At 40.7% G+C, this 27,285-nt stretch overlaps 1 protein-coding gene across 2 annotated transcripts in view; it reads right to left on the bottom strand.

Moving 5' to 3' along the window:
• Positions 1-299: 299 nt before the first annotated feature.
• The window catches only part of pde9aa (phosphodiesterase 9aa), a 101,604-nt gene continuing 74,618 nt past the window's right edge, over positions 300-27,285 (bottom strand). Inside the window, exons 11-13 of one of the 2 annotated variants that reach the window (XM_049594872.1) lie at positions 950-1,045; positions 808-873; positions 300-717 (exon numbers count right to left, since the gene is read on the bottom strand). In XM_049594872.1, coding sequence (XP_049450829.1) covers positions 823-873; positions 950-1,045 — 147 coding nt within the window. In that variant the 3' untranslated portion in view covers positions 300-717; positions 808-822. Of the gene's footprint in view, positions 874-949; positions 1,046-27,285 lie in introns of both variants that reach the window. The other variant, XM_049594870.1, reaches the window with a different exon arrangement.

Genomic DNA, 27,285 nt, shown 5'->3' with positions numbered 1-27,285 from the left:
TGAATGTAATCAAATGACCACAGACTGTGTGAATGAGTAGGGTTTTTTAGCAGTTGCAGACTTTGTTGGTTCAGTTATCCAGCCTTGTAAATGGGCCATAAATATGCAGAATATGATACATAAACATTACATGTTCATACAGTGTATGTATTATGGAATATAGAAAAGGTTTGGATTCCTTAAACCATTGTCAAAAGGCTGTGTCGCAGATAAGAAATGAAATAAGTATTTAGTTCAACAATAATAAGCAGAGACACAAACAGTCCAGACAGATGCCTGTAATTAAAGTAATCCTTTTATTTATTTATTTTGTAGGAATGAGTAAAGGTCACTAAAAATCTGTACAATCTATAAAAAAACAACACATCTAAAATAAAAAACAATAAAATATATGTATCTAAATATTGTTCACTGAAGTAGGCTGTGCAGTACAAATGTTGACATTTCCCTAAAAAAGGCTTTGGATAGTCCATCTGGTCCTTGAGTCCATCAGTAGTTTGTAACGCATCTCACATCCATCACATTTCTGTGACTGAATGGAAATTCCCATGATCTTCCCTCATCATACATCCTGTTGCTCCTCTGCTCCTCAACAACAACAAGGGAGGAGAGGACACAGTGATGGAAAGCCTTCAGCCCATAATGGACCAGTGTGTCTGACGACTCCATTTACTTTATGTCACACTGCTTCACACCGGTGCTCTACACTCGCTGATGCTGAAATACACAGATTAGAATTATAAAAACAATCTGTGTTTGTCCCAGTTAGAGGCCTGGCCGTGCACTTCAGGTTCTCTTCTTTCCTACCTCTTCAGAAATGTCTTATTTCTTCTTCCCTCCCATGGTCAAGTTCTCACTTTTCTTTTTCTGCACCTGAAGAGAACATTACTTGTTACGAGTCACAGTCTGCATAGAGGGCAAAGCAAATTAATCCTATAAATCCTCTCACCTTATTCATGGCATCATCAATCTGTTTGAGCTCTTCGTATCGGTCTCTTGACTCCCTGAGTGGCAGCACCATGGCTTCCTCAATCTGTGGGAACAGCTAGTACACACACAGACACAGACACAGACACACACACACACACACACACACACACACACACAAGGTCTAAGTGCCAGCATCATTACTGCAAACACCTCATTACTTTGTATCAATATAACTGTAACTGTCAGGTTTAAGCAGCAGTGGGTATGTTTCTGCCGTCCCCCTGTAGGACTGCTCCATGTGATAGTTTCCTATGAAGATAGATTTGTCTCAGTATTATTGGTGTGAGAAGATATACAATCCATGCGGTAATGTGTAATCTGTAAATACGAAACACCTTCCACAAATTTTAAAAATATATGTAAACTCAAAAAAGACTGTTTTACAAATATGAAACAAATCTGCAAACACACAAGCAAATTCCAAAAATTAAAAAATGAAAAGATTCAGTGGGCATAAAATGCAACTCTGCAAGTGTATCATTGAGATTCACAAATAAAAACTGGATTCACAAATACCTGTTCAAATGTTAGGAAGGTATTCACGAATGGGTTTTATTTATTTGTAAAATAATGAAATAGATTCACTGATATTTTTTACATTTGCAGAATGTGTGTATTTGCACACCCATTTTTATTAGAAAAGTAGTTTTGCCTAAAAAAACAATTTTTGTTTTTGTCGAGGGTGTATTATATTTACAGATGACACAGATTGTCGATCTGTTTACACAAATAATATTGAGACAAATCTCAAATCTCTATGGTTTCCTGTCTGACATCACTCCCCTACATAATCTCTCTATCTCTACTCCCTCTGTAACAACACACGCAGTAGTTTACTCCACAACGAGCACTGTGTTGACATCAGTGTTGGGCAAGCTACTTGGACAATGTTGTGAGCTAAGCTGCCATTTACTCCACATCAAAATGAAGTTTCACTAGCCTATATTGAAGCTATCCCCAGAGAAATGTAGCCGGCTGAGCTACGAGAAAATGGCGAAAGCAGCTTGCTACTTGCAAAGCTACTTTTATTTATTTATTTTTTTTTACTTAATGTCAAATCAGAGTTATCTCAGTGACAAGAAAAACTGCCAACCATTAAACAGGTAGGCAAAAATTTTTTCAGTTGAACTGTTTATCGTAAAGGGCAAAACAAGTGAGAGACGCGTAAAGGAGTGCAATGTAGCCAATCAGAGGCAGAGTAGGGCGGGTCTTGTCAAGAACAGCCAATGGCAAATGCAGCAAGCAGAATAAACTGAAGGATTAGTATGTGATGTCATGCGAAAATGCTTCCCTTGTCTACTTGGGTTGCCACCATCAGTGTGTAGAAATAAAGAACACCTTCGTAGTGGCTCCATCCCTGAGGGACAAAAATCAAGAGGGGATCAGCGGGTCCTCCCCATGAGATTTTGAGTGTTAGACACTTCATTTTCTGCATTCAGGCTATTTTTATGCACCAATTTGTGCTTTTTATTTATTTATCATGTTTAAAGTCAGCACTACTGTCAACATGAATGTAATGGAAAAAAAGAGTAAATTATAGTTAACAGTTGCATCTGTTTTTATTAAGGATTAAAAGATCAGATCACGGTCATGGGCAAAATGTTTGGTCTGTCAAAATAAACTATTTGGTAAATTTGGAAGAAGCAAGACAGGGAGGCTATGTGGAGGAATTCTTGAGTTAAATCTTGTGAGAACTTTTTCAAGAAACTTTTAATAGCCTATATTTTCAGACCTCATTGCCACTTCCAGTTCTAACTGGTTACATCAGAGATATACTTAAATTCATATTTACTATAGGACACTGACAGTAAGATAGCACAACTCAAGAGTCTAAAAAGTAGTTTCTAATAACTCCTTGGACCACTGTGATGCAAAATACTTCGGATAGACTGGGTGAAAATAATGGGATATGGTCGACATGAAATATACAATGAGATTTAGAGTTAGGCCTTATTTGTAGGTTTGCCAATATTAGTTAATAATGTTACATTTCGCAGTCTTCACTGTGTTGTCTAAAATATTTCTTGTAGGCTTAATTAGGCTTAGCCTACTTAATTATTTGGCCTATACCTTATGGAATTTATTATCATTCTTTTAAATTAGCTTGCGCTTGAGACATTATTTCCATGTTCTTAATCTTGATTTCATCCTAAATTGGGCAGCAATTTGTAAGGTCTGTTTTAATATAAGAGCTATAAATTTATCATATCGTAATCGTAATGACAATCGCGATGATGGTTTGCAGGTAGGCCTACATGTGATGAATTATTGGCACGGGCGCTATTAATAGCCACAGCCGTGCGTAATTGTCGCATGTAATGACAGCTGCTCTGTTAGAGAACCAAGTCGGTGTGAGACAGTCTGTAAAATTGCACTTCTTCTCTGCCATATTTGTAACTGACAGGTCTAATGAGTGGTGGAGCAGCCACAAATATCGATATGCAAACTGGCTGAAGGTGTTTCTGCATCAATGTATGTCTTACTGTGGGATGTAAACAAAGCTCCACAAAAGAATCAAGCGCACATGAAGCTTTATAACTCCATACGCTCCGAAAGTTTAACACCAAGGCGTAATAGGACCCTATTATAACTTAATCAAGCGGTCAGTGAACGGTGGTCCTGGGCAGAGCAGACAGGCTGTCAGTCAAAATGACTACACCCTTAATTATGCAGAACCTTAAGCCTTAATAACATTTAAATGGGATCATTATTTTAAAAAAAAAGATAATTTTTTAAATTAAAAACTTTATTCACCAATATAATGTACAAAAAACCTGTAAGATATAAAACAAACACAACAATACATGAGAGCTGAAACAAATTGCAATGAAAGATGAACACAAATAATAGATAAAGTAAGAATGGAAATTAGAAGGAAAAAAAGCAGTTCGTTTCAAATTAGGGATTTCATATTTTTTTGTAATATTTGTTATGACCCAGGTCATTATTTTTTGGTATTGTCCTTGTGTTGATCTGCAGTGACCTTTAAGATGTGCTCCCTCCTCCTGTCAGAGTGTGTGCATGTATTGAAGCGTGATTGGTTGTTGCAAAGCAGGTGGCGAGTGCTGATTGGGCCGTCGGAAGAAGATTCCTATTGCTGGATTAGCCTACTGCAAGATAGAGGGTTTTTAAACCACCAACAGAGAGAAGCTCTTCCCTCCTTTCACCCTTTCTACCACAAACAAAGCCAGTACTTACACTTTTTTTGTTCGTAAGTAACTGCAGGCAAAAAAGAAATCCCGATTCAGGTAAATAAGTGTGTGTATTTTGATAACTCTGTTAAGTAGCGAAGATATTTGATTGATGTTGGGTAGGTGAGTGGAGTTTTTTGCAGCATAATGTTTAATGGTGCGTTCCTAACTACTGGGAGGTAGGAAGTTTCAGACCTCCAACTAGGAAAAATGCATTGAAATGCCCGTCGAGGCTGGAGGTCCTAGTGGAGCTACCCCGACCTCACCGCAAATCAACAACGTGACTTTAACACAACAATGGTGGTGCACACAGAGATGCACATTATGAGAGGTAAAGGCCCATTTACGTACGTATGTTACCGTCACTGCCCACATACTTCCATGTGTCCTTTACGTTGGCATGGATGTTAACCAATATATCCACCGGGGGCAGCCCAGAGTCAAAAGTTTATAACAACAACAAACTCAAAAACAAACATGGCGACTGTGGAGGAGATATTGATAATGTACCTCTTGCATAAAAGACAAAAACAGAGGGACTCCAGTCGGAGGGCACGAGGGTCGGCCCTGGGAGCAGAGCGGAGCCAGGAGGGCGGACGGGCTCCGCAGAGAGGGAGACCCGAACCTCAGGGGCATATGCGGGGCTGGGAGGGCGGGCGGGCTCCGCGGAAAGGGAGGCCTCCGTGTTTGAGACCGGAGCGGGTGGCGGGAGGTCGGACACTCCCAGAGAGGGGAGAGGGAGAAATATAACAACATAAGATGAAATAGGAAAAACCTGTCTCCCTCTTTTATTTTATTTTCAGTGTTTAATCAAGGCGGAGGTGGGCGGCAGGAGGTCCGAAGCTTCCAGCGAGGGGAGAGGGAGAAATATAACAACATAAGATAAAGTAGGAAAAACCTTTCTCCCTCTTTTATTTTATTTTCAGCGTTTCAGGCGAAATAGTTCCGCCATTGTTATTTCTTCTTCGTGTCTCACTAGAGCTACATATCAGATAGTGACAGCAACACTGCCCCCACGGTTTCTGATGGTACTGCTCTGTTTGGCCCGTATCCGTAAGCTTTATGGAAACGTGCGGAAATACGGACGAAATGAACACGGAGCACAGACAGAAGGCTCCGTCTGTATCCGGATCCGTATTTAATGTTGAAACTAGGGCTGTGCGATATGACGATACATATCCTGTGATGAGAGAAAAATGTCTGTCGTTTCATATTTTGCTCTATTGTTTATGTCGTTGTGATGCAAATTACAATTTTTATGGCAATATTTTTCGTCATTTGGATACTGTCCACCTTTTGCACTGATCTCATTGATAAATTACTCTTCTTGGCTTTTTAATTCGCAAAGCTTTTACGGCACTTATATAGGCTAAAGACCAATTTCCACCAGATGCGTGTTGGTTGCGTCTCCGCTCCGGCACGGCAGCGGAGCCGTTAGGATTCAATTCTAGTCAATGTGTGTGTTTCCACCGGCTGCGGATGTGCTGCGTTCCAGCTCCGTCACAGCTCCGGCACTCCGAAGCCCTCCGCAACAGATACGCAGACGCCAGACGCCAGAGCACAACGCAGCAATTCAGCACAGAGCAGATCATGCGGGGCAGGAAGTCGTGCACAGAAACACATTAAAACATCCGGTTAATTTTCAAAATAAAATACAGTGTTCACGGCGGATCATATTTCCCTGCACTACACCTTAAAAACTACATAATGGGCAGAGGCAGGCCTGAAGTCAACAGGTCAGAGGTTTTCAGACGTCATTTCACCCCGTGAACACCATGGACGAGGAGATATTAATCATGGCAGCTCCGGCGGAGCTGCACCGCACCGCACAGCAAACGCAGCCGGTGGGTATTGACGGACGGCGGAGCACGCAGCGGATAACCAGCGCTGCCGTTCCGCAACGGACACGCATCCAGTGGAAATCCGGCGTAACTCCGTTGTCTGTCTTTGCTGCGCTGCACACACTCAGCCCCGCAGACAGCAGAAACGCAGCGACGCAGCCAGACGGCGACAATATTCAGACCAAATCAGGTGGTGCGTAGTACAGCCTCAGTGTTGAGCGGAGGTGTGTGGGGGTGTGGGTGTGTTTGTGCTTTAGAACATAACCACTGTGAAAAAATCACAAAATAATGTTTTATTGATCTGATTCATCAGCTTTCTCGCTACCAGCGCTCCCTCTCTTCACTTACTCCACCACAGCTGCTCGCTTCTCTCTCTCTCTCTCTCTCTCTCTTTTTTTCTCTCGTCTTCTTTATAATGAGTCAGTTGCCTGACTCATCATCGTGTTATCAACTGAGGAGAAATGTCCTCCCCTCGTCCTAGTAACGTTTTTGTACTCCCTCATGGCAGAGTTTAAAGCTCTGATCAGTCTGATCCCTGTCACACTTCTGAATCCAGAACACCTGCATGCTACGTAAAAGCACATTTATGCCGGGGGGGCAACTACAAGAAACTATAATTCTCTGCATGTATGTGGTTACATTACACACTGTAATGTTAACACAACTCGTTCTGCACGCTGTTCGTGTGAAAATATGTTGCTATAGTGTCTTTCCATGATGATATGTGGTGAAATGTAAATGCCCAATTACTTTACATAGCGATATCTAGTTGAACCTGGTTATCGCTATGTACAGTACAGGCCAAAAGTTTGGATACACCTTCTCATTCAATGCGTTTTCTTTATTTTCTTGACTATTTACATTGTAGATTCTCACTGAAGGCATCAAAACTATGAATGAACACGTGGAGTTATGTACTTAACAAAAAAAGGTGAAATAACTGAAAACATGTTTTATATTCTAGTTTCTTCAAAATAGCCACCCTTTGCTCTGATTACTGCTTTGCACACTCTTGGCATTCTCTCTATGAGCTTCAAGAGGTAGTCACCTGAAATGGTTTTCCAACAGTCTTGAAGGAGTTCCCACAGGTGTTTAGCACTTGTTGGCCCCTTTGCCTTCACTCTGCGGTCCAGCTCACCCCAAACCATCTCGATTGGGTTCAGGTCCGGTCAGGCCAGGTCATCTGCCGCAGCACTCCATCACTCTCCTTCTTGGTCAGATATCCCTTACACAGCCTGGAGGTGTGTTTGGGGTCATTGTCCTGTTGAAAAATAAATGATCGTCCAACTAAACGCAAACCGGATGGGATGGCATGTCGCTGCAGGATGCTGTGGTAGGCATGCTGGTTCAGTGTGCCTTCAATTTTGAATAAATCCCCAACAGTGTCACCAGCAAAACACCCCCACACCATCACACCTCCTCCTCCATGCTTCACAGTGGGAACCAGGCATGTGGAATCCATCCATTCACCTTTTCTGCGTCTCACAAAGACACGGCGGTTAGAACCAAAGATCTCAAATTTGGACTCATCAGACCAAAGCACAGATTTCCACTGGTCTAATGTCCATTCCTTGTGTTTCTTGGCCCAAACAAATCTCTTCTGCTTGTTGCCTCTCCTTAGCAGTGGTTTCCTAGCAGCTATTTGACCATGAAGGCCTGATTGGCGCAGTCTCCTCTTAACAGTTGTTCTAGAGATGGGTCTGCTGCTAGAACTCTGTGTGGCATTCATCTGCTCTCTGATCTGAGCTGCCGTTAACTTGCGATTTCTGAGGCTGGTGACTCGGATGAACTTATCCTCAGAAGCAGAGGTGACTCTTGGTCTTCCTTTCCTGGGTCGGTCCTCATGTGTGCCAGTTTCGTTGTAGCGCTTGATGGTTTTTGCGACTCCACTTGGGGACACATTTAAAGTTTTTGCAATTTTCGGGACTGACTGACCTTCATTTTTTAAAGTAATGATGGCCACTCATTTTTCTTTAGTTAGCTGATTGGTTCTTGCCATAATATGAATTTTAACAGTTGTCCAATCGGGCTGTCGGCTGTGTATTAACCTGACTTCTGCACAACACAACTGATGGTCCCAACCCCATTGATAAAGCAAGAAATTCCACTAATTAACCCTGATAAGGCACACCTGTGAAGTGGAAACCATTTCAGGTGACTACCTCTTGAAGCTCATGGAGAGAATGCCAAGAGTGTGCAAAGCAGTAATCAGAGCAAAGGGTGGCTATTTTGAAGAAACTAGAATATAAAACATGTTTTCAGTTATTTCACCTTTTTTTGTTAAGTACATAACTCCACATGTGTTCATTCATAGTTTTGATGCCTTCAGTGAGAATCTACAATGTAAATAGTCATGAAAATAAAGAAAACGCATTGAATGAGAAGGTGTGTCCAAACTTTTGGCCTGTACTGTAAGTAATTGGGTCTGCGGTCCTCCATGTTTGTTGTTTACGTTGAACATCAATCGTCTGGAATGCTTTGAGGTGGGATCTAGTTAACATCCCACCTCCCAATGCTCGGAAATGCAGCATAATTGCGACGTAACAACCCTTAACAATGACGCTCTTCTCAAGCCTCTGCCAATTACAAGTTGGTATCTCACATAGGTCACATAGGTGCCAGTATTAATTGACAGGCTTCACAGCCTCTAAAACACATAACTCTGCTGGGAGTGAGACGTTCACAGACATTACGGAAACTCAGTAACTACAGACTTTTTGCTGTAGCTGAACACATTCTTAACAGTAACAGAACCATTCCCATAACATCACATCACCCTGTCTGTTACAGTATTATTAGTAGGTTTCTCTTGTGTCATTTTTGTGGAGCACTGTAAATACAGCACAAAAGCAGTATTAGTAGGAGTGAGAAGCCCTTTTTATTTGGCATTGCCAAGTTATTTTCTTCTGTTTTGAAAGGTAGGAGTTTAGGTTAGGAAATTGTCTTTTGTTTTTTTCAACATTGTCTTTATTGTATTTTTTAAACATAACAGTGCATGAGCTGAAAAATGCCACGGTGTAAAAAAAACAACAACATAAACATAAGTACCAGATCAGCCCATCCCTCCCTCCCTCCTGATCTTTTCATTTGGAATACACAACGCTAGTTCCCTAGACCATCTAGCCAGTGTAGGTGGTTGTACATCTTTCCATTGCATGGCTACACACTTATTGGCTGTAAGATTAGCAGCTGTGCAGCTGCTAATGGGGATCCAAATAAAATAAACAAAATAAACAAATAAGGGCAATCCTAATAAATTTAATTTTGTTATTATTGATTTTTATCGTGGACGTGTCACCCAGTAAGGTTACTCTTGGCTCTGCAGGGATGGTCACTCCTGTAATGCCGTTAAGCATGAGAGTATTGAGGCCCAATAGGAGTTTAGACATGAACAGGCCCAAAACATGTGCATCAATGTCCCTACTTCAGTTTTACACCTGGGGCAGAACTGGGAGTACTGAGGCTTAATTCTGTGCAGCCTGTCAGGAGTATAATATATTCTAAGATTGTATTGTGTAATTTTATGTCAGGTATTAAAAGAGAAGTTCTGGCTCCCGGTACACAGGTCTTCCCAGTCTGCTTCTTCAAAATTACACTCAAGATCTTCTTCCCATTTGCGTTTCACTCCTAACACTTTCCAACCAATGAGTTGAAAGATTCCTGAGTATAAGATATAAACCCTCTCACCCCGTTTATCCCACACAAGTTTATCTAGAGCCAGCTCTCCTAGTGATTGTAGGTGACCACCCTGTTCTGAGATGATAAAGTGCCTAACCTGGAGGTATTTAAAAAAGTGAGTGCCGGGTAGCCCATACTGTAAAGAGAGATCTTCAAAAGTCTGAAGTGTCCCATCTTTGAACAGACCACCAAAAGTTTTGATACCCTTTGTGAACCACTATTTTATGATACCATCTCTAAGAGCTTTAGGCAACGAAGGGTTTATGTGAAAAGGAGATTTGTCATATATAGCTTGAATACAGCCTGTTTTTTTCCGAAGTTGTTGCCAGATCTTAAATGTATGAATAATGATTGGGTTTGTTGTTGTAGTCAGAAGGGAATTTAAAGAGCTGATATATGGTACTGACTCCAATTTCAAATTGTTTAGATGATGTTGTTCAATTTGTTTCCACATAGGTGGATGTGCTTGCTCTCTTTGCCACATCCAAATTGCTCTAATGTGTGCTGCCCAGTAGAAGTACTCAAAGTTAGGGGCTTTCAATCCACCTTTTTCTAGAGGGCTTTGTAATACTGTCAGCTTTATCCTGGGTGGTTTATTTCTCCAGATAAACTGTGTAAGACTAGTGTTAAGTTGTTTGAAAAATGATGTAGGGACTGGGGTTTGTCCAATTAATTTGTCCGATTAAAGACAAAGGCAAATCATTCCATCTTTTACAATCCTCTTTTGTCTTTTTCAGTAATGTTGTGTAGTTAAGAGAGAATGTATTTTGCACCCCATTTGAAACTTTAAGTCCTACTTAGGTGTTGTGATTAGGGCACCATTGAAACAGAGTACCAGGAGGGCGAGCGTTAGCACCGGCGTTAAGAGGCATAACTGCACTTTTATTTACATTAATCTTGCAGCCTGAGATCGTGCCAAATTCAGTGTGTTTTAATATGTTTACCAGAGCTGGGATAGATTCATCTGGTTTCGAGAGGTATGCTAAAATATCATCTGCATAAAGAGATAAAGTGTGGACACAGTCACCACTTTGTATACCATGAATAGCCGGGTTAGATCTTATAGCTGCTGCCAACGGCTCGATAGCGACAGCGAATAATAGAGGCGAAAGGCAACAGCCCTGTCTAGTACTGCGTGATAAAACAAATCTGTTTGAAATGTCCTTATTGGTTTGTATCTGTGCTGTAGGGTGTCTATAGAGCAGCTTGACCAGGCTAATAAATTTGGGACCTAAACTGAATTTTTCCATGGTCTCAAACAAATATTGCCACTCGACGCGGTCAAAAGCTTTTTCCACGCCGAGTGACACAGCAACACATGGGTTTAGGTCAGATCTGGAGCCATGGATTATATGAAAAAATCTTCTTACATTGTCAGTTGATGATCTGTTCTAAATAAATCCTGTTTGGTCCATGTTTATGATATCAGGAAGAATCTTTTCAAGTCGCAGAGCAAGGATTTTAGAGAACATTTTATAGTCACTGGGTAGAATTGAAATAGGCCTGTATGAGCTGCACAGTTTGGGATCTTTGCCTGGCTTGGGCAATACAATAATCAGTGCCTGTTCTAACGACTCTGGGATGTTACCTGTCTCTATGGCATAATTAAACATGGCAAGCATGGGTTCTAATAATTTGGGACAAAATACCTTGAAGAATTCCATGGGGAATCCGTCATGACCTGGTGATTTTCCAGATGCCAGTAGTGACAAGGCTTTTGTCACCTCCTCTTTTGTAATACTGCCTTCTAGTGTTTCTTTATTACAGTCTGATGTGCAGGGAGGTCAAGCTTGTCTAAGAAATGCTCAGTGTTTGTATGATTACATCCTTGTGATGTGTATAGGGATTTATAATAGCTCAGGAAAGCCTCATTAATCTCACTAGGAATACTAGTGAATGTATCATCTTTTTTATTTGTGTATATTGTCATGTTCGTCTCCTCCTTTTTAATCTGCCCAGATAAAAGTTTCACCGCTTTGTCTCCTTGTTCATAGTATTTATGTTTCATTCTTTTTATTGCATTTTCTGTCTTGTGTGTGTGTTAAGCATATTATATTCCAGCTGTTTAGATTTGAGTTGTTGGAGAACATTACTATCCTGCGACTGAACATGCTGTTTTTCTAAATCCTTTATCTTATTTTCCAGGGATTGGATTTTTTCTTTATATTTTTTACATTTACCTGAGGTGTATGCTATTGTTTGTCCTCTGAGGCAAGCTTTCATGGCGTCCCATACAATGTTAGGATTTGCTGTATTTTGGTTTATGTCCAGAAATGAGCTGATTTCCCTATTAATCATACTTCCGAATCATTAAGCAGATGTGATGTAAATCTCCATCTATTACGTCTGGCACCTTGTGTGGATGCAGGGATTGTAACTAACAAGGCTGCATGGTCTGATAAGGACTTTGCCAGATACTCACAAGAGGTAACCTGATGTACTCTGCAGGAGGGTAACAGAAATACAGTATATAAGAGCTCATTAAGTTTTGAAGTTATCTCACAAAAAAGGTATCTTCATGGAGGCATGAGAATTGTGACCGTAAATATTACACACAATGAAAATTGAATTATCTTGCTTTAGTGTGATTGTAATCCACCTGCTGTCATTTGAATTACTTCTAAAATATCCCCTTTAAATTTATGAAGAAAATTGAGACCCCAGCAGAATGGTTAGTACCATGACTACAATAAATTCAAATTTTTTTTAAAATTTTATTTATAAAGCCCAATATCACAAATCACAATTTGCCTCACAGGGCTTTACAGCATATGACATCCCTCTGTCCTTTGGACCCTTGCAGCGGATAAGAAAAAACTCCCCAAAAAAGTGTCTTTAAATTCCACTGCCCCACTGTCCCTTCCAAAATTTTACAACTGACTCACAAGAATATGTTCCCTGAAGAAGTATTAAGTCAGCCTCACTTCTTTTACAAAATAAAAAGGTGGCTTTCCTCTTCACTGCCTCACGAATACCCCATTCAATGACATAACAGATAGAGAATTTAACTTAAAATCCATTAAAAAAAGATTTCTGAAAATGAAAAATAAAAAATAGTAAAACAGTAAATAAAACTTACAAGCTCTCAAGTAAAAAGAAGACTAGAACTTTAAGGTGTGTGTGTGTGTGTGTGTGTGTGTGTGTGTGTGTGTGTGTGTTTTAAGTCTCCTTTGAAAGAAAAAGAGTAATAGATGACCAATAGAATATAATGAACAAATAGTGACAAGAAATAAGGTATGTGGCACCACATAATGACTCAACAAGGATAACTCTTACAGCAAATAAATATCAGTAACTGACGCCTTTTTAAAATTTCGTTATTTAGTGAAAATCATACGCATATCAACTAAAGTTATTATTCAACTTAGACACAAAATCTGCATCTGCAGTTAAAACATCCAAAAGATTTAATTAACATATCCATAGCCTATTGGTCACAGTAATATTAGTAAGATCACTCATTTCTTTTGTTTTCTGAAAACGAAAACAGAAAATGTATTATGTTGTATCATGAAAATGACATTAGATAACATCCAATTGTAGTTCGCAGTATGGAATGTAGACACTGTTTACAGTAAGTGCACTTAAATTAATTCTCCAGTCCAGAGAATGGTCCATATTGCTCAACCGTGATGTTAAAATGTGAGCATCTCAAGTGCGTGAGCCTAAACATCCATGGTGTGTGAAAAGTCATTAAATGTCCATGTGGTCAATTGTTTTCCGTCAATCAGAGCAAAGGGGCCAAGGAAGGAAGCTTTTTTTCCCTTCTTCTCTTGCTTTTTTCAAAGGGGGCCAGAGTTTCTCTCTTGCATCGTTGTCTTCAGGACTCAGTGCCTCGGTGAATCGCAGATTATGTTCCCGCAGATATTGGCACCCTTTGACATTTTCCACACATCATCGTGGAGATGACGGGGAGCAAATAGCATAAAAATCAACCTGGGGGATCCATCCCATCTTCTTGGGCCAAGTCGATGGGCAATGTCATCCCCTCCTCAAGATATTCCTGAAGACTGGGAGCAGCTTTTCCAACAATATCAATCACAATTTTTTTCTGATGTCTTTGTTGGCCTCCTCTTCCAGGCCATGTAGTTTCAAAGCCCATCTCCAGCTGTAGTGTTTACAATCAGCTCCACGTGCCCTTAACATGCGGTTTTCTTTTTTCAAATCTTCAATTGCTGACTCCATGTGTTTCAGAATTTTTTCATGTCTGTTTATATCCAACCCAAGTTGTTCACTTTAGAGGACAGTTTTTCAATGTGTTTAGAAGTTGTCTCATCTGTTTGTTTGTTGGAGAGCTCTTGGATTGCTGTCAAGATGTCTGCGCTGCTGTTACTACTGTCACCATTGCTGTTACCCTCTCACTTCTTCCTTTTGTTGACAGGTTTGAAGAGAGTCGGCAGGTGGGGGAGAAAGTAAATCTGCCTTGCCCTCTGGGTTACTTATCCTAATTTTTCCTTGCCTGGTACGTTCAGCTCCATAGAGGTTTCTGACAGCATTGTTGTAGGCTGGTCACTGGGTGGTATCAGTAGACATTCTAGCTAACAATTAGCCATGACTCAAACTTTTACCACCTTGTTTTTTTCTAAATGTTGTGTTTGTCCACTCACAACAGTGCCTGGTACTTGTTGTAAAGATACTATGTCACTTACTTGGTCACTATTTCAGTCCAAAGTTCAAACATTCAAGTTGTCACATTACAAAACCTCAAATTTGTCCAACAGAGAAGTTCACATCGGTCTCCTCATAGCACCGCCATCCTGGCTTCCACTTTAAAAAAAATAAAAAAATAATTAACCCTCAGCCAGTCAATGAATTGCAGTTTTTGGCGCTTCCACATTGCCCTCAGTTGTCAGCCCTAGAGGTTGCCACTTGTGGCAATTGCTCTAAGACTGCAAGGGAAGCTCAGCTTCCCCTAAAATGTCAAAAAATAAGTGGTCAAATATGTACTGTTGTGTTTACATTTCACTGACTAAATATGCGCTAGAACGCGTTCAACTTTTGTTCAGAATCAGCTACTTATCACAGGTCACTGACGTGACTTTCTTCTCATTCATTCCCATAGCGTCACAGTGCATTAAACAGTGGAAGCTCAGCGTCCAAAGACTTCAGTGGGGAAGCATAGAGTGGGTTGTTCCACTGCAGCGAAACTAGACAGTCATTGGATAAATGCTTGGTTTTGTCCCGTCCATCGGACGCTCAGCGTCTCTGGGGGTCTGGCCTGGACGCTGGGCTTCTGCATGATGATTGAATGATCTGTCTGAGGCTGAATCCCTTTTTGATTGACAGCGAAATGAGCGAATCAGCGATATAAACCAGCACCGGAGCATTTTTCAAGTTCCATTCCGTTGTTCCGAGTTGATCTGGAGACTTTTCCAATCCTCTTAGTGACTTTTTCTTTGTTAAAAACGACTAGCGACAAATCTAGCATCTTTTTCTGGTGTTATTGGAGACTGTACTCGTGTTAGGAGACTCTGACTTCTGTCACTCTGCAGTTGCTGTCCCCAACGAGCAGCGGGTGCTGCTGTGAGCCCCTCCACTGTCCCAAAGCACTCACAGGCGGTCACACTAGCCTCGCGCAGCAGCCCCAGAGGGCAGAATTTACGTATAAATAAACAGACACATTTTATGATGTAGGCCGAAAATGAGCTTCCCCTCCTTGAAAGACCAGCAGCCACTACTGGTGTCTACATAACCATGGCAACGATGACGCTGAGTGAAAGATACAAGAAGCAAATTCTGATTTGATATTTATGTGCTATGTCTCGTGAAACTTTTTTAGTTTAATATTTCTCGTGTCATTCCAAGCATGTGAAAATATAGTTTATGCACTAGAGTAGGGTGTACACAAAAATATGGGACAAATTGCATCTTCTATTGAATCAGTGAGGGGGTCATTCCATGGAATTGGTGCCTTTTGTGTCCCCAAGAAATAATCAGTCATAAAATTACTATAACAACAAACAATTATGTAATTTAATAGTATAACATTACATTTCTATGCCTATGGAAAGGAAGGTGACCTGGTCTGTGGCCAAGAACAACAATAAGCAACAACATGCCAAGAACACCATCACCTTAATCAGGGCTGGGGAGCAGCCACCAACACAATCCAAGTCCATAACCAGCCTTCTCACCACAGCGCTGGACCTGGAGCTGCAGGTCAACTTGGGGAGACAACTCAAGTTCCCAGACTACATCACAACAAGGTGCCTGAGGCCAGATTTTGTCTCTCACCAGTGTCTTCGCGGCAGGTGCTTCTCACTGAACTGACAGTTCCCTGGGAGGATTGCATGGAGGAAGCGTAAGAGTGGAAGCGGTCCAAATACCAGGAGCTGGTGGAGCACAGTGTCAGAGAAGTGGCTGGAGGGTGCGCTGTGAGCCCATTGAAGTGGGGTGCAGAGGCTTCATGGGCCATTCACTGTGCAGGGTCTACACGCTACTTGGCATTGTTGGTGCCGCAAAAAGGAAAGCCATCAAGTCCACCATGGAAGCAGCAGAGCAAGCCTCCAGACGGCTTTGGATCAGGATGAACTGGGACACAAGCCAGGGTCTGATCAACCCTGGCTGCGTCACCTGAGGGAGGGTGTATGATGTTGAAAGACCCGAAACACCCGAGGATCTCAGAAACATCACTGATGATGTGTCCCAGCGCATCCAAGGATGTATCTTTCACAGATGCCTTTTGTCCTCAATATGACATCAAATTAAAGTCAGTTAAATAGCATTTTAAATAATTAAAATTACTTATGCTGATGAGGGTGAGGTTTTTGGCCTGTTCCTCCCTATGACTGTACTCCAGCAGGACTTTTACATTGTAAAATGTAGGCAAAATGTTAAAATGTTCACATTTACATGTTGTTTTAGGTCTGATCTTATTGTTACAGTAAAAAAAAAAATAATAATGATAATAATAATAATAAGTATTTATCAATATATTGGTGTCCCCTAATTTTATGTCTTTTATGTCAACCCTGTTACCCTAACCGAAAAACCTTTGTAAAATAATAGTACATTCCAGATTTTACATGATTTACAGGAAGTTGCATCATCTCTGAATTTGGATACTAACAGCTTAATGACAAGTAAGTTTCTCTCATCTCTGATATGCTATTTTTGATGTTTTATTAAGGTTTGACCAGGGGGGACAATCATAAACATCAATCCTGTTACTGTTTTTTAACATATAAATCTAATCTAATCTTATTTAATTCTCATAATACAATCAGTATCTACAGGTAAATGTTAAAATGGACCTGCATTTGTATAGTGCTTTACTAGTCATCAGACCACTCAAAGCGCTTCTTACACTACGAGTCACATTCACCCATTGACACACACATTCATACACTAGTGGCCGAGACTACCATGCAAGGTGCCACCTGCTACTCATTCTTTTTTTAAGTCACTCACACACCGATGGAACAGCCATCGGGGGCAATTTGGGGTTCAGTATCTTGCTCAAGGATACTTTAGCATGCAGACAGGAGGAGCTGGGGATCAAGCTGCTGATGTTCTGATTGGTGGACGACCCCGCTCTACCTCCGAGCCACAGCCGCCCCAGCGGTAATTGCCTTTCAAAGCACACTGCATGTGCGCAGCATTTGTTTTACATAGCAATGAACAAATTATCTTGAAATTTTCAACCCTGTTACTGTCAATCCTGTTACTTTTCCAGAGTAACAGGATTGGATATGTCAGTAACAGGGATGACATAAATACGCATTTAATCTAATTTTACTGTCTTTAAAAGTTAGCCTTATAAAACATTTTTAAAGGTCATCAGGTGAGTATTATTCAGCTAACAGTCATACTATGATGAAACTGGTTACCTCTTTTACTGTGAAAATAAGGCCTTTCATATGTGATGAGTTTGTATGGTCATGTTCAGCTGCCGCAAAAACCTTTTTAATATTGGTCCCTATGTTAAATGGCCAGTGTGTAGTATTTGGTTTACTGTCAATCTGAATCTGAATCTGAATATTCTACCCATTAATATGTTTATATAAGTGTATAATCGCTATAAAATAAAATTCGTTTGGTTTTCGTAGCCTTATAATTATGCTTTTATATATATATATATATATATATATATATATATATAGCAAGGGCCTTGCTTTAGAGAGGTCGCCATCTTGCGCCACCATGTATGTACGGCAGACCAAGCGGACGATCTAGCCAGCCAGAGAATGCGTTTTGCGTGTATAAATGAACCAACGAAGACAGCGGAAGGAAGAAGAAGGAGGAAACAGCAGAGAGTGTTAGTAGTTCATCGATGGAGAGTAGTGAAAAGTTTTTTTAGTTATAAAGTTTGCGAATGGACCACACTTACCACGCAACAGGAGAGAATGAACCCGAACCATCATCTGCGAGGAAAAGAAGACGCAACTTCACTCCTTGTGATGCACTCTCTGCTGCGCTTTTCCTCCTGATGATATATCTCCCCAACGATGGTAGCAGTAGCACTGAATCCCATTCTGTGCATTCAGCCTCTCTTTTCGCCCGCTCAGCATCAAACATATGGAGTTCCTCATCTGTATGCTCCGGCTCAAACAGGTATGGCTCTGGGTCTGTGTCTGCTACAAGAAACTCTTCCAAATCACGTTCAAAGTTGCCCATTGCAGCTACTATAGCCCGGAGATATTGCTAGGCTAAATAAACAGCTGAGCTCTGTTTACCAGCTAGGCTGTCAGTCAGTGTGCAGGCTGGAGATTGGTGGAGCAGAGAGGGGAGGGGGTCCCCACTCGGCATGGTAAACGAGTATGTGTGTATGAAGTGTGTCTGTTACGCTACAAGAGTCAGCGTTTGGGACAGAGTCTTTTACCCCCTGGAGTGTTACCAGAGTTTTTGGAGCGCTCAAATAAACTGGCCTTTTTCCCGAAAGCTTCTCTGGTCTCCTGCGCGTGAGGGATTCATTACAATATCGTAACATGGTTTAGATTTCTAAATAAATATTCACCTCGTCGCTAGATAGACCTACTCCTGAAAAACTTGTGCGCAAGGCTTTTTGTCCCTATGAGGCCGCCGTCATTTACCCGACGGGAGGGGTGAGCGATAGAGCCCTGCAATCTAGAATTTGACCACTGATGTCACTGTTTTCAACCCATTTTACACACTGGCCCTTTAAATGAAATACTGTTGAATCCTTCAAAATCAATATCACTTAAAACGTGATTCGTGTTTTAATATATTAATGACAATGTGAAAATAACTGGTCTCTGTAAAAAACATATTCCAGAGCACCGATGACTTCTGGTAATGCCGACAGAGTGATCACACACGTGGCGTTTGCTCCCTGACCATTTGTAACTTTAAAGCATCTACACCCAGATTTTTGGAATTATTTTTCTCAGCGTAACATTTTTGGAGCTGAAATGAGTAAAGCCCACGGAAACCGCAGCAAAAAGCAGCCTCAGCTGACTCAACACTTCAGCCCGCACGATAAAGATGCTAGCAAGGCAGATACTAGTAAGGCGGACCCCAGCAGTGCAGCAACAGGTGGAGCCCAACCGCTAACGCTGGACATGCTCATTGGTGAACTCGAGAAACTCCGCAAAGATGTAACAGGTGAACTCACCATCTCTCCAAAAAATCACTGATACCGTAGCCTCACACACTGCTAGCATCTCCGCAATTGAAGCGGCCCTCACTTCCCACTCAGATGACCTTGCAACTCTGGAGGGCAAAGTGAGCACATTTATGTCCAAGGTGGAGACCACCACCCAGATGAACGAAAAACTGCAGTCGAGGACTTGGTTTCACGATCCAAACAGCAGAATCTCCGCGTGATTGGCATCCCAAAGGGAATGGAGGGGAACGATGTCCGACTCTTCATGACTACACTGTTTAAGGAGGTGCCCGGAGATGCTTTACTGGATACTAGCTTTGAACTGGACCGAGCTCACTGCAATCTGGGGCCGAAACTGGCACAGGGATCCCGTCCCTTTCTTGTTCGCTTTCACAGGTACACCCAGAGGGAGCAAGTGCTGCTATGGGCGAAGAAAACACGGAGCATCTCATACCAGGGTCATCCCATAAGGATCTTTGAGGATTTTAGCGCCTCACTCGCCAAGAAACGGGCATCATTCAATAAAGTGAAGTCTCTCCTCTACAAGGATGGGATATGCTTCGGTCTGATCTACCCTGCACGGCTGCGGGTCACGGACAGACTCACATATTTGACTCCGCGGAGTGTTTCTACCGTGATCTCAGCAGTAAGTGAAAAGTACGATTTCTGTTTGCACATCTCTTCTAATTTTTATCGTGTTCTCTGAAAACTGGACTGAAGTCATATGCAGACCGGAACGCCCTGTACGGCGTTTCACTGTAATTCATCCTTGTTGAGAACGCAGCTGATTTTTGTTAAAGAGATGTCTGTGTGAAATTCATACAGCTTGCTGATATTAAAGGTACACAGGCATTGTACCCCTCTTTTCCTGCTAAGATTACCTACAAAACTTACAACTAAGCTATACATTAGACTTAATATTTTTTTATGAATCAGCATTGGTCTGTACTTATTGGTTTAAAATGTGAAAAATTAGAATAGTTTTGGAACAGAGAAAATATCTGATTTTTTTTTTCTTTTTTTTCTTTTTCTTTCTTTTCTCTCTAATTTGTGATGGACAGATTTGATTGTGCTGTCAAACATTTGACCAAAAGTTTCCTCTATTAAGAGCACAATTGTTTTTTTGTTAAGTATGGAAAACTGGGGTTTCTAAGGTTTCTACGCAGTCAAATGGTAAACATCAGAGGTGTACACATTTTTACATTTGAAAAGGAAGCAAATTCCTATTAGTCAATCGGTTGTGCAAAGTAGTAGTTCCTGCATATGGGGTGCCGTTTGTAAAGTGGCTCAAGCTGAAAATAACATCAACATTTTGCCGCATTTAGCTTCAAACAATGTTTAAAAAAGTGTTGTGAATTTTTTTAATGTTTATGATGGTCAGACTGTGTTTATAGAATCAAATAGCGAATTAAAACCAACTTATCGGGGGATATGGACACTTGAACATACATTAACGTGATAATAACTACCTAAAATAACAAGAAACGTGTTTGGAGAAATTTTATTTGATGTGTACTTTGAGTTGTTGGTGTCCCTCCGGAGGGAATCACCTTGTTGTTTACAAATACTTCTGGGTAGAAAACCAGCGGAGTTTAGCTACAGATATATCTCACATTTTTCATGTCACTATATCTCCGTTTAGACTAATCTGGTGTTTGTAAAGTCTATAAACACAATGACTGAACAAACATTACTATCACATTCTGAAATTAATAACATGGTTATCGTAGATTAGCGGGGCTAACCGTTAGCTGTTAGCCCCGTTAGCGGTGTCATTCATTAACTCTAAACGGTCCATAAAAAAAAAAAATAGTTTTTTTCCAGTGGATGTCTTAGTTACAACATGATTGAGCTAACTGGAGTAGTTTCATGTCATATCCAACAATGGGAGGCTTGGCAGCCACTGATGCTTTCTAGACATCGTGATTTCCCAAAACTGAATAAATACCACACATCACAACACAAAACTGCTTTGCTAGCTCAATCATGTTGTAACTAAGACATCCGCTGGAAAAAAATATTTTTTTCACGGACATTAAGAGTTAATGAGTCATTACAGACACTGCTAACGGGGCTAAGAGCTAACGGTTGTTAGCTTAGCTTAGGTTGTTAGTCCCTCCGAAGGGACACTAACAACTCAAAGTACACGTCAAATAAAATTTCTCCAAACATGTTTCTTGTTATTTTAGGTAGTTATTATCACGCTAATGTATGTTCAAGTGTCCATTTCCCCCAATAAGTTGGTTTTAATTCGCTATTTGATTCTATAAACACAGTCTGACCATCTCGAGCTTTTATTTTGGTACTTCCAGTAACTGGCAGTGTGAATTTGCATATTAGCTAAATATTTAGTTTCACCCAGAACATTTAGATTTAACATTTAACATTTAGATTTAGATTTAGATTTAGCATTTATATTTATATTTAGCATTTAGATTTAACATTTAGATTTAGATTTTTAGATTTAACATTTAACATTTAGGTGCCACATTTAATATTTAGATTTAACTATTTAATATATTTCTAAGTTAACAAATATTGCTGTAAATGTGGTAAAAGGTGACGTTAAAAAATTCACAACACTTTTTTAAACATTGTTTGAAGCTAAATGTGGCAAAATGTTGATGTTATTTTCAGCGTGAGACACTTTACAAACAGCACCCCATACCTGCATGCTCATCAGTGTTAAAGATGAGGTTAGGACAAATATGTAAGTATCTTTTGAACCTGAAGGTGTCATCTAGGACATCTGCTTTTGTTGTGTTTGGGACTTTTTCTTTTCTTTTGTCTATCTTTGTTAGAGGAGTGTTTTTTTTTCCTTACACTCTCATGATGGCATTGTATGTGTTGTTGCTACCTTGTTAATAAGTTGACTTGGCTAAGGCACCATCTCACCAGAGCACTTAGAAGACTGATATTTTGGCACTGATTCTATGGCTGACATAAGCCAGCGAGACATGCTACGACCCATCAGGTTCACAAGCTGAAATGTCAGGGGACTTGGTGGACCTATTAAAAGAACAAAAGTACTTTCACATCTTAAGATTGCTCCTAGAAACCCACCTTCGTTTATGCGACCACACCACACTGCGAAAACCCTGGGTTGGACAGGTTTTCCACTCCAACTTCAATAGTTGTTCAAGAGGTACAGCTATATTACTGCACAAGTGAGTACAGTTCTCATCAGAACAGGTCATATCTGATCCCAATGGCTGTTATATTATTGTTGTTGGTGTGCTGTTCCAAACTCCTGTTACTATGGTTTGTATTTATGCCCCCAACTGGGACTGCCCTAATTTTATGACTTCCCTATTCTCATCCATTCCGTGCCTAACATCACCTTATCTTTGGAGGGGATCTTTTTTTTTTTTTTTTTTTTTTTTCTTAAAGATTATTTTTTTGGGCTTTTTGCTTTTATTGACAGGACAGAAGGTGAAACGGGGAGACAGAGAGAGAGTGGGGACTGACATGCAGCAAAGGGCCACGAGCCGGATTCAAACGCACGGCCGCTGCAGCGAGGCAATGCCTCTGTACATGGGGCACCAGCACCATCCACTACGCCACTGACGCCCCATTTGGAGGGGATCTTAACCTATCTGTCAATCCCACACTCGACAGATCGTGTTCAAGAAAATGAACTCAATACAAAGCAACTAAATGTTTGTCTGTATTCACAGATCAAATTGGCAGTGTGGATGTGTGGCGTTTTTACCACCCAACAACAAAAGAGTTTTCATTTTATTCCCAGGTTCATCAAACATACTCTTGAATTGACTACTTTTTCTTGATAAAATTTTATTGTCCTCAGTGAAACAATGTGAATACTCATCGATGGTCATTTCAGACCATGCCCCCCTCTTATTAGACTTAGAACTAGTCCCTAAAACCAAAAGCCACTCAAACTGGAGATTAAACACTGGACTATTATCATCCGACAAATTTTGTGAATTTATCTCTGAAAAGATTTCACACTTTATTGACAATAACAAATCTGACTCTACATCTTCTTCTCTCGTGTGGGAAACACTCAAAGCAGTAATACGCCACGATACGAAAGGGTGAAAAACAAAGACAACAAAGACAACTCGAACTGATGGAAGCAATTCTTCAAATTGACAGACAACACTCCACTTCAGCCAATCCCACACTCCAGATGGAGAGACTTAAATTACAGACTGAATTTGACCTCATTTCCACAAACAAAGCAGAGTTTCTTTTAAGGCATACAAAGGGCGCTTACTGTATTATGAATATGAAAACAAGGCCAGCCGGCTGCTAGCAATGCAACTAAAACGTCAATTTTCTTCCCAATTCATCGCACAAATTCGTAACGTAAATACATAAACGTTATTGTTATTGTTGTTATTGTAAAAAAAACCCCACAAACTTTAGTTACAGACCCAACTGAGATAAATAATATTTTTGCTTCATAGTATTTCAATTTATATAAATCAGAAGTCTCATCAGATACCACTTCAATAAACAAATTCTTAGATAACTTAGTTTTTTCTTCAGTTGATTATAAAAATATTCTAGATGCTCCACTGGGTTGGGAATCTCTCTGTGATAGACGATTCGATACGTATCTAGATACACGTTTCCAACCGCTTTTCCCCACTCAGCGACACACCCGCTGAGGATAAAACTCTGGTTATTGGCAGCTCTATTCTGAGGAACGTGAAGTTAGCATCACCAGCGGCCATAGTCAAATGTATCCCGGGGGGGCAGAGCGGGCGACATTGAATCAAATTTAAAACTGCTGGCTAAAGCTAAACGTAGATTCAGTAAGATTGTTATTCATGTCGGCGGCAATGACACCCGGTTACGCCAATCGGAGGTCACTAAAATTAATATTGCCTCAGTGTGAATATGCCAAAACGATGTCGGACTCCGTAGTTTTCTCTGGACCCCTCCCAAATCTGACCAGTGATGACATGTTTAGCCGCATGTCATCATTTAATCGCTGGCTGTCCAGGTGGTGTCCAGCAAACGATGTGAGTTTCGTTATTAATTGGCAAACTTTCTGGGGAAAACCTGGTCTTATTAGGAGAGACGGCATTCATCCCACTTTGGATGGAGCTGCTCTCATTTCTAGGAACCTGGCAAACTTTATTAGTAATTTAAATCCCTGACAACCCAGAGTTGAGACCAGGACTCGGAGACGCAGTCCTATACGCCTCTCTGAGCTTCTAGTTCAGTTACCCAGCCATAGTTTTCATAGTTTTATACAAACGGTGTCTGTCCCCCGACCACCTAAATTATTTAAATCTAAAATTAAACAAAGAGGAGTTGTGCATAACAACCTCATAAAAATTAAAACCTCTTCTGTGGCAGAAAGACAAAACAGGAGAATTAAACGCAGACTGTTAAATATCAGGTCTCTATCGTCTAAAGCAGTGTTAGTAAACGAATTAATATCAGATAATCATAGCCTGAGTGTCAGACTGAAGCTCCCAGAACCTTCAGTCTGACATGGCTTCCATTGAAGGCGATTTACAAGGGGGAGGGAACTTGATTTTTTCCCTAACCAATCAGTAGAGATCAACGACTCACCCAGAATCTGATGTCATTAGTATCCATGCCTCGGGGGTGCCGAAAACAAGCGAGCATTGCCCGTTTAAAATGTCTCCGTCGTCGTGCACGCCCAGCTGCATCGCTGTTAAATCCAGTTTAGCAGGTTCCTTAATTTGGTCCTCCATTAACCCGAGTAGTGGCGAAATACCTCGATAGCATCGTCAATGTGGTCTGTAGGATCTGTAGCGGTCGCCATTGTTGCTATCCTCACCAGTTACCCACCGGCGTACAGCTTGACATCAGCGTGGCGCTGATTGGCTAATCGCTAGACCCCCGGCGTTCATTGGTCCGTCCAGCGTTTGGACAAGATAAATCGCAAATTCATTGAAGTATGCCAGACCAGAGATGCAAGCCTACTCAGTTGAGTGGGCGGGGTCTATGGTCTGGAACCAGGCTAAGATAATCATATTGATTTACTCAGTCTCACTGAAACCTGGCTGTGTCCAGGTGAATATGTTAGTCTTAATGAATCCACTCCTCCCAGTCATAATAATACCCACATTCCTCGAGGCAGCGGCCGAGGAGGGGGAGTTGCAGCCATTTTTAACTCTAGTCTGTTAATCAGCCCTAAACCTAAACTAGATTATAATTCATTTGAAAGCCTCGTTCTTAGTCTTTTACATCCGACCTGGAAAACCTCGCAGCCACTTTTATTTGTTATAGTGTACCGTGCTCCTGGCCCGTATTCTGAATTTGTATCTGAATTCTCAGAGTTTTTATCCAGTTTAGTTCTTAAATCAGATAAAGTTATTATTGTAGGCGATTTTAACATTCATGTCGACGTTGATAATGACTCCCTGGCTACTGCGTTTATCTCATTATTAGACTCCATTGGCTTCAGTCAGGGTGTACATGAACCCACTCATTGTTTTAACTATACCCTCGATCTAGTTCTCACGTATGGAATTGAAATTGATAACCTAAAAGTCTTTCCACAGAATCCCTCGCTATCGGATCATTATCTGATTACTTTTGATTTCTTTTTACTCGATTACATGCCACTCAGCAACAGTTACTATACTAGATGTTTATCAGATAGTGCTGTCGCAAAATTTAAGGAAAAGATTACTCCGTCGTTAAATTCAATACCAAGTCCCTCAGTAACAGAGGTTTCCTGTACCGACTTTGATCATTTTGTCGATAGCGCCGTAGGCTCGCTGCGAACAACACTTGACTCTGTAGCTCCTCTTAAAAAGAAGTTAAAAAAGCAAAGAAAGTTCGCTCCTTGGTATAACTCTCAAACCCGTAAGTTAAAACAAATATTGCGAAAATTTGAAAGGAACTGGTGATTAACCAAACTGGAAGAATCTCGTTTAATCTGGACAGACAGTCTCAAAACTTATAAGAGGGGCCTCCGCAATGCCAGAGCAAACTATTACTCAGCATTAATAGAAGATAATAAGAACAACCCCAGGTTTCTTTTCAGCACTGTAGCCAGGCTGACTGAGAGTCAAAGCTCTATTGAGCCTTGTATTCCATTAGCTCTTAGCAGTAATGATTTTATGAGCTTTTTTAATGACAAAATTCTAACTATTAGAGGCAAAATTCATGACCTCCTGTCCTCAGATAGTACCTATCTAACCTCAAACACAGCAACGTGTCTCTTAGACCCCATCCCAACTAGGCTACTTAAGGAGGTCTTTCCTTTAGTTAACACTCATATATTAGATATGATCAATATATCCTTATTAACAGGCTATGTACCACAGTCTTTTAAGGTAGCTGTAATTAAACCTCTACTAAAAAAGCCCACCCTGGATCCAGAGGTGTTAGCCAACTATAGATCAATATCTAATCTTCCCTTCATGTCAAAGATCCTTGAGAAAGTAGTCGCAGACCAGCTGTGTGATTTTCTCCATGATAATAATTTATTTGAGGAATTTCAGTCAGGATTTAGAGTGCATCATAGCACTGAGACAGCACTAGTTAAAATTACAAATGACCTTCTGATTGCTTCAGACAAAGGACTTGTCTCTGTACTTGTTTTATTAGATCTTAGTGCGGCGTTTGACACAATTGACCATCAAATTCTACTGCAGAGACTGGATCACTTAATTGGCCTAAAAGTTTCTGCACTGAGCTGGTTTAAATCTTATTTATCTGATCGTTTTCAGTTTGTTGACGTTCATAATGAATCATCCTTATGTACCAAAGTTTGTTTTGGAGTTCTGCAAGGTTCTGTGCTCGGACCAATCCTATTTACTCTATATATGCTTCCTTTAGGTAACATCATTAGAAATCACTCTATAAATTTCCATTGTTATGCGGATGATACTCAGTTGTATTTATCGATGAAGCCAGAAGAAAGTAATCAATTAACTAAACTCCATAACTGCCTTAAAGACATAAAAACTTGGATGAGCACCAATTTCCTGATGTTAAATTCAGACAAAACTGAAGTTATTGTTCTTGGCCCCAAACAACTCAGAGACTCTTTATCTGATGA

Source organism: Epinephelus fuscoguttatus, linkage group LG13 (assembly GCF_011397635.1).
Source record: "Epinephelus fuscoguttatus linkage group LG13, E.fuscoguttatus.final_Chr_v1".
NCBI classification, from domain to species: Eukaryota; Metazoa; Chordata; class Actinopteri; order Perciformes; family Serranidae; genus Epinephelus; species Epinephelus fuscoguttatus.
This window is presented reverse-complemented; position numbering and strand designations above follow the sequence as displayed.